Here is a 19,582-nt window from a genome sequence, read left to right as displayed (position 1 = left end):
TATATATATTCTGCATTCAGTAGTTCCAGAATGTTGTTTCTAGCTGTAAATTTTAATTCTGGTGTGGTGTTCTTAACCACTGCTTAGAAATGAATCAATACTATGTTAGAATTACATCCATGTGGAGCTAACTAGAAGCTGAAACAGTTTTACATGGCATTCAAATGAAAATAATTAGATTTAGTTTTTCATCTAAAGAGAGGTGATCACCACCATGAAATAGACGAATAAATTAGTTTTCAGTTCAATTTTCCATATTTATTATCAGAATACTTCAGATACATACATTTTACAAAACTGATCAGCCATGGATGGCAAAGATAACATAATTCGTTTATGGTAAAATAATACATCAATGTATCACAAAGCACTGCAAATAGTAGACAATAAATTGCACATGTAATTATGCCTATGTTACAAACATTCATTACCTGGAAGATGTGTTGGATAAGTCATTTATAATTGCAGCTTTTCTGTCTATGTAACAGCATCTGAGAGTCACACACCTTTTGTCTGGTGCCAAATTTCGAGGGTAGTTTATTGACATTCTGCATCCAATAAGACCACGAAATCCCATAATATCGTCACTCCTATGTTTGAAGTATCATGATTATTAGAAACATATGTGTTCATTCAGTCACCTCTTTGTAAGTTACAGTTGCATGTTAGTCCTCTCTTATCGTTTATTGAAGTATACATCTTTAGGCAGTGCATTTTATTACATGTGGATTGTGATTATAAGTGTACATTGCCTTTTGGGTCTGTTTGTCTGTTTCAGATTTGAGGACTGGTTCCCCATTAAGAACGTATCTTTACAAGAGGAGAGACAACATAACTGGAATTCCATTTCTATGGATGGATGTACAATAGTAATTAGTCCTTCTGATAGATGTCTATATTACACACCGTTTCATTCAGCTGAGGAACAGGCATGATAGCAGAAACACCAGGTAAGTTAAGTCTTCATTTACACAAAGGCTGTTTACATAATCACCTATTTTGCAATTGTTGGCACAGCAGGACATTTTGCTAAGGATGAGGTTTAGTCAGAAATCTTTGCGAATCGCACTGTTATGGGTAGTACCATAAATTAAACAAAAATTGCTGCTGCGTCAGACTGTTTCATCAGTACAATCAAAGAAGGCGAACAGGTGAGAGACAAGGTAAAAAGCAATGTTCATTTTCTTTCTAGTCCATGTGTTTGTCCTCTATGTACCAAAATTTTCAGGCTTTCAAGTATTCTGGAGATTGTATGAGTCGCTGTGAAGCAAAGCGTCCTGCAGTGTAACAAGGAAAGCCTGCTCCCTACAACAGCATTCCCACTCACAGACTGCCAAGTGGCAAGAAGCAATGAAAAACTGGTTTTCAACGTTACCCCATTCACAAAATGTTCCACTTGTAATTTCATACATTCCCTATAACTGGAACAGAAGGTGAACAGGAAGAATTTTTAGAACGTATCAGAAATGGTTGGCTGATAGTTTATAACGGAGGCACCTTGCAAAAGAACTCATCACTACCATCGTTCATTTAGCTCACCACTCGCAGATGTAGCAGGCCTGTATGCAGGTTTTCATGACCCGGAACACTCACCATACGTTACTGCAAGTATTCACATCTGAATCCTCACTATATCGACTCACATTACCAGTTATCAACTGCAATGATAGCATTTATCTACATTATGTGACATTTCGCATTCTATTGTAGTATTATCATGAAGTGAAGCAGCAGGCAAACAAATCACTGACACTTTACCATTTTGGTATGCACTAAACACGCTTAGTTTTTCTGTTGTTAGCGTCTTTTACTTCTGTTATTAAGGTTGAATATGTTGTAAAGCTCAACTTGTCTCTTTATTTTCATATTTATTAACGGGTTTCTAGCAGGCCTAGCTCATTTCCCAATACATAAGCTTAAAATGCTTCCAGATGACAGCAACAGCACCAATAGAGGCTGAAAGAGATCTCCGTTGGCCACGTCTAGGAGGTGTTTGGTGATTGTGTCGATCTTCCACAGAAACTGTACCACACACATTGTGGAGGGCCCTCTTGGAAATCACAGCCCCCATTGATCACTCCAACGGGTTGGTGGCAGCCAGTTGGTATAGCTGGAAACTTCAAGAAAATTTACTTTGCAGAGTTTCGTACTTCTGATCAGCGGCAATAAGGCCGAGTTCGTCAAAGCATTTAAGCTTATCCATCAGGACCACCTGCATTGTGTAGGTATCTACCTGCCAGTTGTAGAGACACGAGGCAGTGCTCAACAGCAATGCTGGTACCAAGCAGGCTGAAGCGGTAACGAGATGCAGAAGCATCACACCTAGTCTAAATGTCAGATGCCATACTCCACTGCTCGAGGCCAACTATGATGCTTGAGAGTTGGAACATGAGATAGAATAGTGTGGGCCAGTTACTCGCAAGTCTCAACGACAGTGGCTGTCTCGAGTTATCACTTGACATGTGAGTCTTCTGTGTATTGCAGGTGGTTGCTAGACTGGATAGTGTGGGGGCTGTTACTTGCAAACTGAGCCACAGTGGCTGGTTCGAGCTAGCAGTTGACATCACTTGTGGTGCACTATAGCTGAATGTGGTCACAGGGCAGGACAGCACTTGGGAGCCACAGTGGCAGCAGACGACTCGAACCAGTGCCGGACGTCTCTTGTGGTACATGACAGCTGCAGGAGGTTATTAGACACGACAGCATAGTGCAGTCACCTGGGGGCCACTACGAAAATGGTAGACTTCGACGTTACTTGTGGTGTCACACAGTCGCCTGTGTCATCAGTTGGAACAGCACTGTGTCAGCTGTTTGTCACCACAGAAGCAGCAACTGACTGAAACCATTCATTTGCAGTGCCTGACACTTGGACACAGCCACCGGACTGCTGCTGGTGATCCGAGGCAACAGCGGCTGACTTGAGCCAATCAGCAACTGACTTGGGCCAGTAGCCGACATCACTCTGCAGTTACTGAAAACTGCACGTAACTGCCGGATGGGTCAGTGCAGGACAGCTACTTGCTAATCGTGGCGAAGACGGCTGCTTGGAGCCCACAGGCGACTTGCCAGAGACGGGCGAGCTGTGGCGACAGTAGTGGGCGCCATCTGACAGCTGCATCTATCCACCGGAGAGGACAGCGGGGGAAGCTACTTGCGAGCTGCGGCGACCGCGGCCGACTCGAGCCAGCGCTCGACGCCGCTGGTGACGTCCGGCAGGTCGAGGTGGTCCCTGGACGGCAGCTCGCGCAGGGGCGCCATCTCCAGCAGCCGGCCGTTGGGCAACAGCGACCCCAGGCCGTTCTCCTTAGGGCACAGTCGCTCACGGCTGCCACTGAACACTGCAATACCACAACGCACATTGAAGTCACGTACAACTTGTCGAAATTTTGCTAGAAAATGACTGCTTTGTATCTACAGTCCCTCTTCCTCTGCTGCTATCAGTCCTGCAGCCCTCTTCAACAGATAGTCACAGGCAAAAGTTATCTTAATTATAAAGACTTATAGAACTTACAGAAACTAATATAGGATAAAGAGACAATTTGAGAAACTGGATGCAACTAAAGTTTGGTGTTAATGGGTCAGTATGTGATGGGCATGTGAGGAGACCTTTAAGTGCGGTGGTATACAAAGTGTTTAGTATCATGCGTTTACTTGGACTTATAATTGTGAGGCAAAAAATTAGTATACACATTTTTAAAGAAATATAGGATATTTATCAGAAGCAATTAAGTCTTCTAAAAAGACAGAGATTATTTTTAAACATGATTTTGCAACAAAAAGAGTGTGAATCCAATGAAATGTATCTATATACGTTTCCTGAAAATAAACTGATAAAGCCTCCTATCAAAAAAGAAAGTACAAGCTGTACAAAATTTCACAGATCTCTTCCAGCCCACAGCAGAGCACCTTCAGCTGGTCAAACCATGAACTGCAAGGGGGGATGGTGCCAACTATGCGTAGCCAATGTGTGGATGACTGGGAGCAACGATGCCAGATAAAACGCATTATAATGTTTAGAGGGCATATAGCGGCTCGCTCTGGAGCTTGGAATGCAGCAACTAGTACAGCAGTAGAATTTTCAGGTGCAGAACAGCAAGAAACTGTTACCATCAGCAACTTACGATGTTGCTGGGGATGTCTTCTGCCGCACTGGCAATTCCTCCGTTACCATGGTCTGGTAAAAGCATTTGCATTGCAGCAAATGTTTTTTTTTTTCTGTTTTGGTCTCCACAGCACGCAGTATATCTGTTTAGGAAGTCACACCCGCTGTTCGATAACAATGCTTTATTGTTCCCTCTGGATGAAATAACGAATTTAAAGGACATTAGAAGACGTTGAAATGTAAGTGGGCGTTCAGTAAGTAATGCCATACATTTTGCTCAGCCAACTTCGGTAGGAGAAATGTGGAATTTGTTGAGGTACATCGTGGAATATTCCCTCTTCAGCCCCTGTAGTTCATGAGATACTGATAGGTGGCAGTGCTATACGTAACCTTGCAAATGGTGTCTGTAAGGGCGGTGTGATGCAGGCAGAGAACTGTAATTTTCTTTTAACGGAAAACCAGAGTATCGCAGATATTCGTAGGGGCTTGTAGAAAGTCTACAGTGACATGGCAGAGAACAAAAGCGGGTTGAGTCGTTGGGCGAGGCGTCTCTCATCATCTGCGTGCCAGCAGGCCGAAAACTGCTGTGACTCCTGCGATCTTATAACGGGGGGATGCGAAGGATCACAATCAAACACCTCTCTGCTCAACTGCTTATCTCTGTTTTCAGTCCTGACACACTCGTTACTAGTTGTGGTACTCAAAGATGTGTACCCGCTGCTTCCTCACTTCCTAACAAAAGACCCTAAAGAGCAACGAAGGACCGACTGTTTGACCCAATGAAGGATCCTATTGATGCAGGAAGACAGAGGTTACTTTTAAACAAGATTTTGTAACAATAAGAGTGTGGAATAACATGGTGTATTCGAATAAAACCAATCTGCTTTCAGAAAAAGAATGTGTTGCATTAGTTCTTGAACATCGCTCGTATTTGCTCCTACGACAAATGGAAACGACCTTCTGTGGATTCACTCATAATGGACTCAGCAAGCGACTACTCGTTCGGGCTTAACTTGGTTAGTTGTTAAGTTTCCTACCTGTCGATAGAAACATAGAAGTTACACTACACTCGCACTTGCTGACACAGGTGTTTCCCGTCTCGTCCTCCAGTTTTGATGCGTACTCTGAGTAACTAATTCTTTCAAAAATCCCGGTACGACCTCGTAAATATTGACAACGCTGTACATTTCGCTGCTCCAGTTCATCAACCATACTGGCTGAAGCGCTGAACACCTCTCCTCTGAATCGGCAGTACTGCGTTCACTGAGATATTGGCTATTTTAGTTGAGCCCAGAACGGACGGTACTCAGTGGTTTGCATTCTTCTCTTGCCTTTCCCTAGTGAATGCTTACAGGCTGTAATTAAGGCGATGTACTTGAGGGCAATATTATGGAAATGGAACAGGATGAAAATAAAGATGAAATGGGAGATAAGACAGTGCGTGAAGAGTTTGACAGACCACTAGAAGACCTGAGTCGAAACAAGGCCCCGGGAGTAGACAACATTCCATTAGAACTACTGACGGCCTTGGGAGAGCCAGTCATGACAAAACTCTACCAGCTGGTGAGCAAGATGTATGAGACAGGTGAAATACCCTCAGACTCCAAGAAGAATATAATAATTCCAATCCCAAAGTAAGCAGGTGTTGACAGATGTGAAAATTACCGAACTGTCAGTTTAATAAGTCACAGCGGCAAAATACTAACGCAAATTATTTACAGACAAATGGAAAAACTGGTAGAAGCTGACCTCGGGGAAGACCAGTTTGGATTCAGTAGAAACGTTGGAAAACGTGAGGCAATACTGACCTTACGACTTATCTTAGAAGAAAGCATTTGTAGACTTAGAGAAAGCTTTTGACAATGTTGACTGGAATACTCTCATTCAAATTCTAAAGGTGGCAGGGGTAAAATACAGGGAGCCAAAGGCTATTTACAATTTGTACGGAAAGCAGATGGCAGTTATAAGAGTCGAGGGGCATGAAAGGGAAGCAGCGGTTGGGAAGGGAGTGAGACAGGGTTGTAGCCTCTCCCCGATGTTATTCAATCTTTATATTGAGCAAGCAGTAAAGGAAACAAAAGAAAAATTCGGAGTAGGTATTAAAATCCAGGGAGAAGAAATAAAAACTTTGAGGTTTGCCGATGACATTGTAATTCTGTCAGAGACAGCAAAGGACTTGAAAGAGCAGTTGAACGGAATGGACAGTATCTTGAAAGGAGGATATAAGATGAACATCAACAAAAGCAAAACGAGGATAATGGAATGTAGTCGAATTAAGTCGGGTGATGCTGAAGGAATTAGATTAGGAAATGAGACACTTAAAGTAGTAAAGGAATTTTGCTATTTGGGGAGCAAAATAACTGATGATGGCCGAAGTACAGAGGATGTAAAATGTAGACTGGCAATGGCAAGGAAAGCGTTTCTGAAGAAGAAAAACTTGTTAACATCGGGTATAGATTTAAGCGTCAGGAAGTCGTTTCTGAAAGTATTTGTATGGAGTGTAACCATGTATGGATGTGAAACATGGACAATAAATAACTTGGACAAGAAGAGAATAGAAGCTTTCGAAATGTGGTGCTACAGAAGAATGTTGAAGATTAGATGGGTAGATCACGTAACTAATGAAGAGGTATTGAATAGGATTGGGGAGAAGAGACGTTTGTGGCACAACTTGACAAGAAGAAGTGACCGGTTGGTAGGACATGTCCTGAGACATCAAGGGATCACAAATTTAGCATTGGTGGGCAGCGTGGAGGCTAAAAATCGTAGAGGGAGACCAAGAGATGAAAACACTAAGCAGATACAGAAGGATGTAGGTTGCAGTAGGTGCTGGGAGATCAAGGAGCTTGCACAGGATAGAGTAGCATGGAGAGCTGCATCAAACCAGTCTCAGGACTGAAGACCACAACAACTACGTCTTGTTGTCAGATACTACACTCAGAATTATTTCCGACATTAGCCATCCTGTATACGTCACTTAGAGATGGTGTGGCATCACTTAATTACTCCATGGAGTGTGAAAAATGCTGGCATGTTCAGAAATTTTAAATATTTTTAGAAAAAGTTTATTTGAAAAAAATACGGATATTGTTGGTACACTTGTTGACTATGTTTCCACATAGCCGTCATCCCATTCACTGCATTTGGTGAACCGTGGAACAAGCTCCTCTACGCCCTCCTCGAAGAACTCTCCCGCCAACTGCTTCCCTTTCTTCAGAAGCTCTTTCTGCGTCTGCTCTCCGGTGCTGAAAATATAATTGTACTCATGTGTGCCTACAGGGAGGTGTGAAGGTAATAATCAGCCTCTAAGGCTCGTGTATATGGGGGAGGGGTCAAAACATCCCAATTAGATGAGTCCAAGAATGACTTGGAGCCTAAGGCTGTGTGAGAACGGGCGTTGTACAACAAGTACACTTCTCTCGCCAAAATTTCCCTTTTTTCGCTTTTAATGCTCCTTTAGAGTTTTTTTTACGTTCTCGCAATATCATTGTGCATTTATGGCGTGTCACTGAAGCACAAATTTGAGCAGAATTATGCCTTTTCCGTCCCAAAACACTGGGACCATGAGTTTTTGGCCTTTGGGTACTGGTGACACCAACTGTCTTTTTGTCTCAGCTGTGTAACGAGTAACTCACGTTTCATGTCCAGTCACAGATGTGCTCCGAAAATCCTGACCTTTCAATCCAAGTCGCTCAAGAATCTCTCGGGCACTTATGACCCGATTTTGCTTGTGCTGCTCTGTGAGCTGTTTCGGAACCCATCTTGTGCACGGTATCGCAGCGTTTCTGTGTGTTTCTCGTGCGCGAGAGTTCCGGAGAGTTGTGGAAACGTTCAGAAATTTCATCCACTGTCAACCTGCGGTCTTCACGATTTGTTTCCTCGAATTGCTGCACCAACGTCTCAGTCAAAATGGAAAGTCCTGCACTGCTTCGTTCGTCATGAACATTTGTTCTCCCTACAGTAAACTGCCTACACCTTACTCGTTCTGTTGATAATATTGCCGGAAACAGTTTTGATTCGTGAAAAAAATTCGATAGGTGCTATTCCTTCCGCCAGTTAGATCACAGAACGTTGCTCGTATCTGGCGGGATTTCTTAGCGACAATTGGGCACAACAACATTAGATTCCGTACTACTGTGTCCCCGCGATGCAGGGGACCCCCTTCTCCGCACTGTGTTGCCAGCCTTCATAAAACCAAAGCTCGTATGGTCACAGTCCACTTACTTTTTGATCATTAGTAGACCTCTTATTTCACACGGGAAATTGCAGAATGTCTTTTTCCTCCTGTTAGGCAATGGCGTGAAGCGATGGGCACATCTTATACAAGATGAACCACTGCCTCAATAATGCACTCCTTTCCAAACGAAAAGGCCAGCTGGTGACGCAGTTAGTTGCAGTCTCGCATATTCACAGCATGGACAAGACGTCGTGGCAAACGAAGCTGAGACCGCAAAGCGGATATCGACCATGGAGCGGTACGAAGGAAAAAAGACGATCTAGAAATAAGTTCGCAGATCCTTCTCACACTGGATTGCATGAGAAATTACTACAACAGTTACGTGCGACCAGATAGAAATCCTCAAGCGAGCGCGGAACTAAGGCATCACGTTTCCTCCAGCATTATCCTGTGAGCAGGAAACATTATTCATAATACAATTAAAACTAACGAACTCTAGACCAATTATCATATTTCGTTACAGCTAAGTAAATTTAGGTACTTTCTCGGTTCATTCATTTCATCTAGTTGCATGTTGTATATGACACGGGCCGAAGAGAAAGCAAAATTGGGCTGGTGGGAAATCCCATAACATACTGAATTGGAGAGTCCAGGAGATAAATATTGTGCTATTAGAAAATATTCGTTCTATCTACACCATTCTGCCAAATAATAAGTACATCAATGACACAGATTCAGTTAGATTTCCACAGGATAGAGTGGTAATTGAAAGGTCAAGTAGGAGAGCAGATTCTGTGTCGTCAACACTACTATGAATCAATTCAGGAGGTTGTTTCACGATCTTCATGCAGGGGAAAATGGGACGCAATAGATGCTTCTAGAATGCTTCTAGAACATAAGACGGCAACCTGCAATTTCCACTCCGTTTGCCGTTAGTGCAAATTAATTTCAGCTAAGAGAAGATGAGTTTGACAAAACAACTTCGAAAATATTCCTCAATATCACTTACCAGTACACTAAAAACCGTACAACCAAAACCTCGTAAATGATCTGGTACAAAGCAGCAAAGAATTGATAGCAAAACAAACATGCAGAATAATAAAAATGTCCTGTAGTTTCTTTACTAAATTAAACAGTATTATCTAAAGGAAACATCTGAGATGCCTAAAACAAGAAGTTTACAAATGTGTTATTAGTTTTGAGTTACGGTAATAGACATGACTATCTCTCAATAAGAAAGCAGACTAATACGATTTGCTGTCTCTCGATTGGAAAACAAACAGATACTCGCAGACCACGAAACAGTTCGGAGTGCGAGACATTACTGTGTCTCTAATGAAAATGCAGTGTAGATTAGTGGATCGTTTCCAAATCAATGGATCGTAGATAGAGCTCGGAAGTTCTCTATTGCCTAAAGAATTTGCAACAGCAGTGGCTTTTAGTTTGATTGACTGAGGCCGAAGGGTAGACACACAAACTCTCAAAACAAAACTTTTGTCAGGCTAACTGAAATACGTTACACTGTACCACTGGAGGTAACAAACAAAAACAACAATTCTAGCTGTATGTGTTGCGATCAAGATGTACCCAGGATTTTTCATAAGTATCTCTGGGGTTGCAGAGGATATATGTATGAACATTACAAGACAGAGAGGAATCTGACGCACATATGTGTATAGAGAATAGACATGTTAGAACATGTAGACAAACCATATACTCCGTACTGGCGCATCAGATTAGTTGTCGCCTGCAGATATCAATGTGCAGGTTTCCCAAACAGGCTGTTGTCATTGCGTCGAACGAGATGCCAGTAGCATCGACCTCAACGGACGGCACACATGTATTGACACTTGCCATATGACAAACAGTTCCCACTTTGAGCACATGTAATGCGAGTTAATAACTTTGAGGGATATTGTATACTGCCTCCATGACATCTACCTTACGATTTACGAGCGTCCTATGCAGTTACATAACGCATTAAAATATCTTGGACTATTGTTCAACCGGCGACTAACGTGGAAACCTCACCTACTAACCATGCAACAGAAAGTTCACTATAGGGTAAAACTACTAACAGTACTAGTAGACCAGATTTGAGGTTTTCATCCCTCCACTATTCTCTACATCTACAAAAACCTAATTCAACTCATCCTCTACTATACAAATGTTACATGGATCTCCACCCCACGATAGTTCTGTAAGTCCCTCCAACTCTTCCAATACCATGTATTCTGTCTCCCTCTCCGCATCCGTTTACCTTCCCCGACATGAATTCTCTCCCATCTCATCAAATTTCCACAATTCCTCACCCACATTGAACACCTCCGCATCTCATATACTACCTGCAAACTAGATTCCAGTAACACCTTGTCTCCCCTCTGATCACTGACCTGCTACGCTGCCGCGCCTTCACAAACACACCCATTCGTCCCTACACCTACGTACACTCCATATCCCATTCCAACGTAACTTCAACCAACTCTCTCTCTCAGACAACGATATCCACCCCGACATTTATTCCTCCTACAACTAATTCTTTGTCACCAATCCCACTCCACGTCAGGGCTCCTCTCTCCCTGTCCCTCACCATTCATCCCTGTGCTTTCCTCCTTGTTACCACTACAGTATCCACACACCAAAGCCCTCCCGACGCTCTACCTTTCCCGACTTCTGACTTCCTACTATCCACCTGAACATCTATCACCATCTCCATAGTTTTCCCAACCCCTCAACACTATGTAACATATTCTCTCCTCCTGAAATACTTTTCTCCCAATGTAAGTCCTTCAGATTTTAAGCGAAAGGGTAGTACTTCAGTGGTTTTTCCCCCTAGAAGAATTTCACGTTAGATGTCTATCTATGATTTTTTAAATTTAAAATAGTAAATCAGTCCTCATGTCCCTTATCTCATCCTTGTTTGAAAATGCCCTTAGCTGAAGAGTAGATCATTGTACCTCTGACAGCCCACTATACGCCCATAGGGTGTGAGGGTAATGGAACTAACAATAAAAGAAAAAATCTGTCCACTGGTGTTTATTCTCTGGAACTACAGAAATGTTCGTGACTAACCGTGCACTTTCAACAGAGGGACGTGTGACAACTGGTCACGAGTTTTCGGTTTAAAACAAAGGCCAACTGAGTCCACTTTTACGTCAGTTTGGGTACATGGTACAGAGATCTCTAATGCAGACAGTTGAGCTAATAGTGCCGTTTGCTCCGGAGAGTGCTGGTTGGACTACGACCACGTAGGACTGTGCCTACTGGGTGGGGGGAGGGGAGTGATAGTTGGGTGCTGGGGGGGGGGGGGGGGGCAGAGTAGGGGCGGTGGCATACCCAAGCGGTCACACCCAGACGTCGCCGTGGTTCATGGAGCCGAAGAACGCCGTGCGCGACCTGGCGGCGCACGTGCAGTAGAAACGCCTCTTCCCTGCAGCAGAGAGCCCCGCATGTAGAGCACGGCAGCTGGAACACTATGGCGCACCAGCTCCCCGCGATCTGCTCCACATGTAACTTACCACAAACGGCGCAGAGAATCTGACGTAGCCAAACCACGCGGCTGCTTCCACAGTCGGTAAATTTACACATATTCTCTATTAATCAGAGGCAACACGTAACTATTGTTACATGGGAATATTCGGACACATTGTCAGAAACTACCGTGGAAATTTAGTGACCCTACTTTTTACATTTGGATCGAAATTTTCTTTAGTTTTTATTTACTAGTTTGTTTAATTAATTAATTAATTAACTGTTACTAATTTCGTTCAAGTCACCTCCAAATTAGAATAATCAAATTCTGTTCCTTGTTACGTTTAGTCTAGTATTTCTTCATTTTCTCTGAGTGGCCATTCTTACATTCTGCCTTTCTCAAAAGTGTTCGGTCTGCGAATTCCTTTATTTCATTGATGGTATTGCTATTTTCTTTCTGTTGCGTATTGCCTCTGAGTTGTTAATTTCCTCCTTAGCCTCTTTCAGACCTCTGAACAAGTTGATTTTGATACTTTTGTTTTCTGCATAGTACAAGATTCTTTCATCCTTTCTCTTTGGTCAATTCATTCTGGATAAGTGGCAGATCCGATCGTAAATATTGGAATCCTTTATTTTACAGATCGATTTCGTCCACTGTGTGACCATCTTCAGTGCTAAAAATACGTTAGGACCGTCAAACATGAGGATCTTAACACAAATGTGGTCCTATTTATAATGGTCCTATTTATAACCACCAAAAAATACAGAAACAGATGAGGAATACAAATATACAGATACTCGTAGATAAAAAATTATTCGAACCATGTAGGTCCACATCATAATAGCCACCATTCCCTATGAGGTGGAACATGTAATGTGATGATTACTTCCAAGAGATATCTTCACTTTTACTGCTTGGAATATTTTTTAAACTTACAGAAGAGCCTAACTTGTAACGTCAGCAGTTGGCAATCCACCGTACAGTGAGTTTGCAGCTTACAAAGCCAACTGTATAATCTCAATATAGAAACACAAGCATCCCAGTGCTCCCTACATTCCAACATGCAGAAATCAGATATGACAAATACCAGACAGTAGAGAGCTCATTGCCTATCGATACAGCATTTTATCATTCCCGATACTTCTTCTCACTCTAGTTACATATTCAGAATCAGTGAGATGGGGTGGGCCATATTCAATCCCATGCAGGGTCTCAACAGCGACTAGCACCCGAGAATACAGGCATACTGTTTGGTCGGGCACACACGATCGTGGGGCCACGCCACTTACCTTCAGTCAGGAAATGGGCTGGTTTACAGCAGGACGAGTAGACACACGGCCGAAACGACGCAGTATCTAGCGTCACGAGCTGTCAGTACGGTGACCACTGTTGAGGCTGCCCTTGGAATCGCCGCAGAGAGAGGCGCGCCGACTGTCGCGTGCCCAACGTAGCAACAATGGACACAGGAGTGTTGCCACATCGTCTTTTCAGGCAAGTCACCGTCCTGCACATGGCACTGCGATGTAGGTATCTGTGTGTAAAGACTGCGCACAAATCTGACGTTGCCAGACCGTGTTCGACATCGCAATACGGGCCGACCACCTGTCATGGTGGTACGTGTTGTCACTGAGTACACAACACGATCGCCTCTGGTTAGCGCAGCTCGAAATTTACACAGCACCACATTTCTGACGTCTGAAGATAGCCGACTGTGCCTCATCTCAAAAACGTAAAGGCTGGTTCGCTTGTTACCCAGGCTGCCTTTACTTGTCTCGATAGAGAATGTGTTCAACTGATGTACTAGACAGTCCAGTCTCCATATCTCTTATGGCTTTCCCATAGACAGCTACAATACCACTCCCCAGATACCACACTTGATGCACTCTGGTACAGAACTGGAATAGCATGAATTACATACCTATGACTATCATCCAAGTTTGGATCGAGTCGTTGCTCAGCATGATTAGATATTGTTACCAGTGGTCTCACGTCTATTCAGTACATTTCGGACCATATCTGCACCAATATCACCTCCAAATGTAATCACCTTCTATACTCTATAAGTGAAGTTTTCGTGTTTTCAATCCTTCTTGGTGTAGCAGTTTTATTGACCAGCAGTGATATACAAATATTCTGGTTTCGTCACTGAACTGTTGTGCTCCAGCCTTGCACTCCACTGAGACTCCATACAAACTTGTGTGCTCTGTTAATTATGCCACACTTCAAGAATCAACGCACCACAAAGGAATCATACGAATAGGTTGGCAATCGGTGGATGTCACATAGATATACAGACAAACAAAAGATTACAATTTCAGAAAAACTGAATGATTTATTGAAGAGAAACAGCTCCACAAATTAAGGAAGTCAGTAAAGCGATGGTCTACCTCTGGCCCTTATGCAAGCAGTTATTCGGCTTAGCATTGATTGATGGAGCTCCTGGAGTCCTCCTCAGGGGTTTGCTCGTAACGCTCCAAATCTTCTCAGTTGGAAAGAGATCTGGCGACTTTACTGGCCAAGCTAGGGTTTGGCAAAAAGAAGGACAAGCAGTAGAAATTCTCGCCATGTGTGGGCGGGCATTGCCTTGCCAGTGTGTGAGTCCAGGGTTGCTTGCCGTGAAGGACAACAAAACGGTGCGTAGAATATCACTGTGCTGTAAGAGTGTCGCAGACACCAAGTGGGTCCTCCTAGGAAGTGAAACGGCACCGCAGACCATCACTCCTTGTTCTCGGACTATAAGGCAGGCAACAGTTAGACTGGTACCTCACCGCTGCCCGGGGTGTCTCCAGATACGTCTTTCGCCTGGAACCGCAATGGCTGGAGTGGAACTGTCTTCAGTGATGAGCCCCACTTTGAAATGAGCCCCGCTGACAAGCAAAGACGTGATAGGAAACGCTCCAGACGGCGGTGAGATACCAACCTGTCTATAACCTGCCTTACGGTCCGGCTATCAGGAGTGATCGTCTTCTTTTCATAGCAGGACCCCCTCGGTTGTCATCCGTGGCTCCTGGCACCCTTACGAGATACTACAACATTCTACGCCCCGTTTTTGGGTCCTACATCTACATCTACATGGATACTCTGAAAATCACACTTAAGTGCCTGGCACTCCATCGCAAGCCATTCTGGGCTTACATTTCATCAACATAATGTCGTTTCACGTGTGGTGGGAGCTTCTACTGCTTGTCTTCATGCTTGCAAAACCCTACTTTTGGCAGCAAGGTCGCTGGATCTTTCTCCACTTGAAAACGTTTGGAGCGCTATGTACAGGTCTCTCCAACCGTCTCGGTATTTTGACGATCTACCGCACCAATTGGACCTTATTTGGCATGATATCCCTCAGGAGGACATTCAGCAACTGCATCAAGCAACGCCAACCTGAATAACCGCTCGCACAAGGGCCAGGGATGACACACGTGTTATTGACTTTTTCAATTCATGAAACTCTTTCTCTAGAATAAATCATTCAATTTTTTTTTTTTGGAAATATAGTCATTTGTTTGTGTGGACATGTACTTCACATCTATCTATTTCCTCTTGAATAAATAATCTAGTGTTTCTGAAATTGTAATCATTTGTTTAGCTGTACATGTAGTTCACATCTACCTATTTCCGTTCCATTCCGATGATTAGTTCGTGGCGCGTCGTTTTTTTTTTTTTAGTGTATTTCTACTGGGTCAGTTGTAGTTGTGCCTAATTGTAAGACATATGTAATACTGACTTTTCAGCAATCTACTAATGCATTTCAGTGTGTATCTTAACTCTTCCCTGCGCCATCTGCCAATATTTTCATATCAGATGCTAGCAAAATGATATCGAATCTTATTAGATTTTCTTGTTATTACGCATTTCTTCCTTCTTTTTCTCATTTTCTTTGCCCGTTTCCTGAGCCCTTTCTGTTATTATTATTATTATTATTATTATTATTATTATTATTTTATTTTTGTAATATAACATATTTGATACATTCATTTTTAATATTTGTGTTTTTATTATTTACCAAGCTTATAAATTCACATTTTTGTTGACTGAAATTTTGTGTAGATGAATTTAATATTTAAGAACACAACCAAATCTTAAAAAAGAAAAGGAAAACAATTCTAAGCCAAAAAAGAAAAAAATCTATATAAAGTAAGAGTTACCTAATGCTGTAAATGTAAATAATGAGGAAGTAAGAGGAACGACTTTGATCACTATCTATCACTAAAGGTAACACCAGCATTTGTCTTGAATTATGTAGAGATCATAAGCTTGAAATAAGGACATCTGTATCTCAACAAGAGACCATATCATCCTTTCATGAACAGTTTTTTGCAGTTTAGAAATCGTTTTACTGAGTTAAAACTACAAAAATGAGACTTAATTAAGTTATATGGATATCATCAACTATTACATATCAGTGAATTACTCTACTATAATGCATTTAAATTTTGGATTCGTTTTTTAAATTTGTGATCTATTATTAACAGCTTTCAGTTATTTTCAGTTCTTAAGAACAACTACTGATAAAAAATCATCTATTTTGTGTTCACTGTGTGGATTCTAATGTTTAGTTAAACAAGGTTAAATTTTCAACGCTAAATATCATTTGTGAACTGTTGCAGCGTGATGCCACTCTACTAACTCCTAGTTTCTTAAACAGAGGTATACCTGAGCTCCACTTTTGGCCTGGGAAACAGTCTGAACGCTAATTTCTCTAAAATAAGTGTGTCATTAAAGGTTGTGTAGCGACTAAAGTGCTGGCTACAGGGAAGTTTCCCTCCTCTCGAAAGTATTTAGCGTTTTCAGTGGTGATTTCTAGAAGGTTCTGAGAGTCATTGAGAGAATATTGTATTTTGCTGGAAAAATGCTGTATGTGTAGAAATAGAAGGGTTCTTTGCTGAAGTGTGCAATTAAACTCGCTCTGTCTCTGCTGTCGCAACGCGCACAATAAAGATGTAGGAAGTGTCACTTCTAGTGGACAATTCTACTCTCATAATTACTACTTGTTTTAGGATTCCATGTGACAAATCAGACCCTATGAGATTTTTTGGGGAAAGCATATAAAAGCAATACTTATCGGTGCTCCTCTTGTACTGAGTGTAGTACCTGAGAAGTAGAGCCAGATGCATTCAGCTTGTGCAGGAGGTCGTGACGTGCGCCCTCCACCACAGATCCCCTTTAACCGTCACACCAGCTCATGCTCCACCAACCACGTTACCATAGTGAGATAGCTGTCTATTATCGAGGATATAATTGTGTGAAATCGACTAGGTTCGTAGGAGGCCGGAGAATGGGGAGGAATTTGTCGTGATTTCTGCGTATACCCGGACACTGCACTGGGACTATAACCAAGGTATCTGACTTTCTCAAGTACCTAACTGGTGATGTTCTGTTAAAGAAATGTAGGTCCGAATGGCGGAGCAGAGCGCAGATCCAATTCGTTCAAAATGTTCTGCTTAATCGTACAGACGCGTTAGCAGGAAGCCTGCACAGTGTCTTGCTGTGTTAGGATGCAGTTAAGACTCACAAGGAATCCCTATCGTCTAGACATGTTCGATTTCCTACGAATATACAGAACATTAATTTCCTAAAGCAGTACGGTACAATTCTCAAAAACCCTTAAGAAAATCAAAAATTTACGAGCGCTCTTACATATAAAAAAACGTCCATCTACTTAAAACAGCCGTCCGTAATTAAGTGCGTAGCGCTCTGTTGTTGCAGTCTCGACATTGCTAAAATGAACTCCAATAGTTTGAGAGCGCCGTTAAGTATAACAAACTTCCAGCTATGTAATACATCCAGCCGTTACTTCATGCGTAGTGTTCTGTTGTAACCTCGACGTTGCTTGTTCGATTTTCGCTACTTGCAATTTTTTTGTTTTTTTGCATTCAATATGTATACCAAATATTAATATTAATTTTCAAATATTTTATCGTATCCTTTATTAAAAACTTTGCTTTCAGTTACAAATTATATAAAAATGTGAGCATCCATAATAATTTAAAATATGGTGTATAAATGCGAAACCCCTCAAATAAAAAGGGATCACAAATAAATAAAAGCTACAATAAAACATTACACACACGCGCTCGCTCACGCACACGGACTCACGCATACTCATAATAAATTAAAACAGACACACACACACACACACACACACACACATATATATATATATATATATATATATATATATATATATATATATATATATATTAAGAATGTGTGTGTGTGTGTGTGTGTGTGTGTGTGTAACACTGTTTTATTGTAGTTTTTTTTATTTAATTGTGATCCAAGATAGACACGAAGCCCTCGCCTACCACAGAAGTAGAAGTTTATATGCCATCTAGCTCCGCAGATGACGAAGAGATTGAAGAAATGTATGATGAGATGAAATAAATTATTCAGATAGTGAAAGGAGACTAAAATTTAACAGTCATTGGGGACAGGAATTCGATAGTAGGAAAAGGAAGTGAAGGAAAAGTAGTAGGTGAATATGAAATGGGGGTCAGGAGTGATAGAGGAAGCCGCCTGGTAGAATTTTGCACAGAGCATAACTTGATCATAGCTAACACTTGGTTCAAGAATCATGAAAGGATGTTGTATACATGTAAGAGGCCTGGAAACACTGGAAGGTTTCAGATAGATTATATAATGGTAAGACAGAGATTTAGGTATCAGGCAGATGTAGATTCTGACCACAATCTATTGGTTATGAACTGTAGATTAAAACTGAAGAAACAGCAAAAAATCAGAAATTTAAGGAGATGGGACCTGGATACACTTAAGGAACCAGAGGTTGTAGAGAGTTTCTGAGAGAACATCAGGGAACGATTGACAAGAACGGGGGAAAAAATACAGCAGAAGAACAATGGGTAGTCTTGAGAGATGAAATACTGAAGGCAGCAAAGACGAGGGCTAGTAGAAATCCTTGGATAACAGAAGATATAATGAATAGAATCGACGAAAGGAGAAAATATAAAAATGCAATAAATGAAGCAGGCAAAAGGAATAAAAACTTCTCAAAAATGAGATCGACAGGAAGTGCAAAATGGCTAAGCAGGGATGGCTAGAGGACAAATGTAAGGAAGTAGAGTCATACATCACTTGGGGTAAGATAGATATTACCTACAGGAACATCAAAGAGACCTTCGGAGAAAAGAGAAATACTTGTATGAAGATCAAGAGGTCAGATGGAAAACGAGTTCTAAGCAAAGAAGGGTAAGCAGAAACGTGAAAGGAGTATATAGGGGGTCTACACAAGGGCGATGTACTTGAGGACGGTATATGGAAATGGAAGAGGACGTAAATGAAGGTGAAATAGGAGATATGAAGAATTTGACAAAGCACTGAAAGAGCTACGTCGAAACAAGGCCCCGGCAGTACACAACATTCGATTATAACTACTGATAACCTTTGGAGAGCAAGCCCCGAAAAACTGGTGAGCAAGATGTATGAGACAGGCGAAATACCTGAGACTTCAAGAAGAATATAACAATTCCAATCCCAAAGAAAGCAGGTGTTGACAGGTGTAAAAATTACCGAACTATCAGTTCAATAATTTACGGCTGCAAAATACTAACACGAAATCCTTACAGAAGAATGGTAAAACTGGTAGAAGCCGACCTTAGGGAAGATCAGTTTGGATTCCGTAGAAATATTGGAACACGTGAGGCAATACTGACCCTACGACTTATCTTAGAAGATAGATTAAGGAAAGGCAAATCTACATTTCTAGCAGTTGTAGACTTAGAGAAAGGTTTTGACAAAGTTAATTGGAATACTCTCTTTAAAATTCTGAAGGTAGCAGGGGTAAAATACAGGAAGCGAAAGGCTATTTACAATTTGT

At 41.8% G+C, this 19,582-nt stretch overlaps 1 protein-coding gene across 1 annotated transcript in view; it reads right to left on the bottom strand.

Annotated features, from left to right (window-relative positions):
* Positions 1-232: 232 nt before the first annotated feature.
* Positions 233-19,582, bottom strand: part of LOC126284910 (popeye domain-containing protein 3-like) — a 193,246-nt gene continuing 173,896 nt past the window's right edge. The window contains exon 9 of the mRNA XM_049984172.1: positions 233-3,338. Coding sequence (XP_049840129.1) covers positions 3,148-3,338 — 191 coding nt within the window. The 3' untranslated portion in view covers positions 233-3,147. The remainder of the gene's footprint in view (positions 3,339-19,582) is intronic.

The sequence above is a fragment of the Schistocerca gregaria genome, chromosome 8 (assembly GCF_023897955.1).
Source record: "Schistocerca gregaria isolate iqSchGreg1 chromosome 8, iqSchGreg1.2, whole genome shotgun sequence".
NCBI classification, from domain to species: Eukaryota; Metazoa; Arthropoda; class Insecta; order Orthoptera; family Acrididae; genus Schistocerca; species Schistocerca gregaria.
This window is presented reverse-complemented; position numbering and strand designations above follow the sequence as displayed.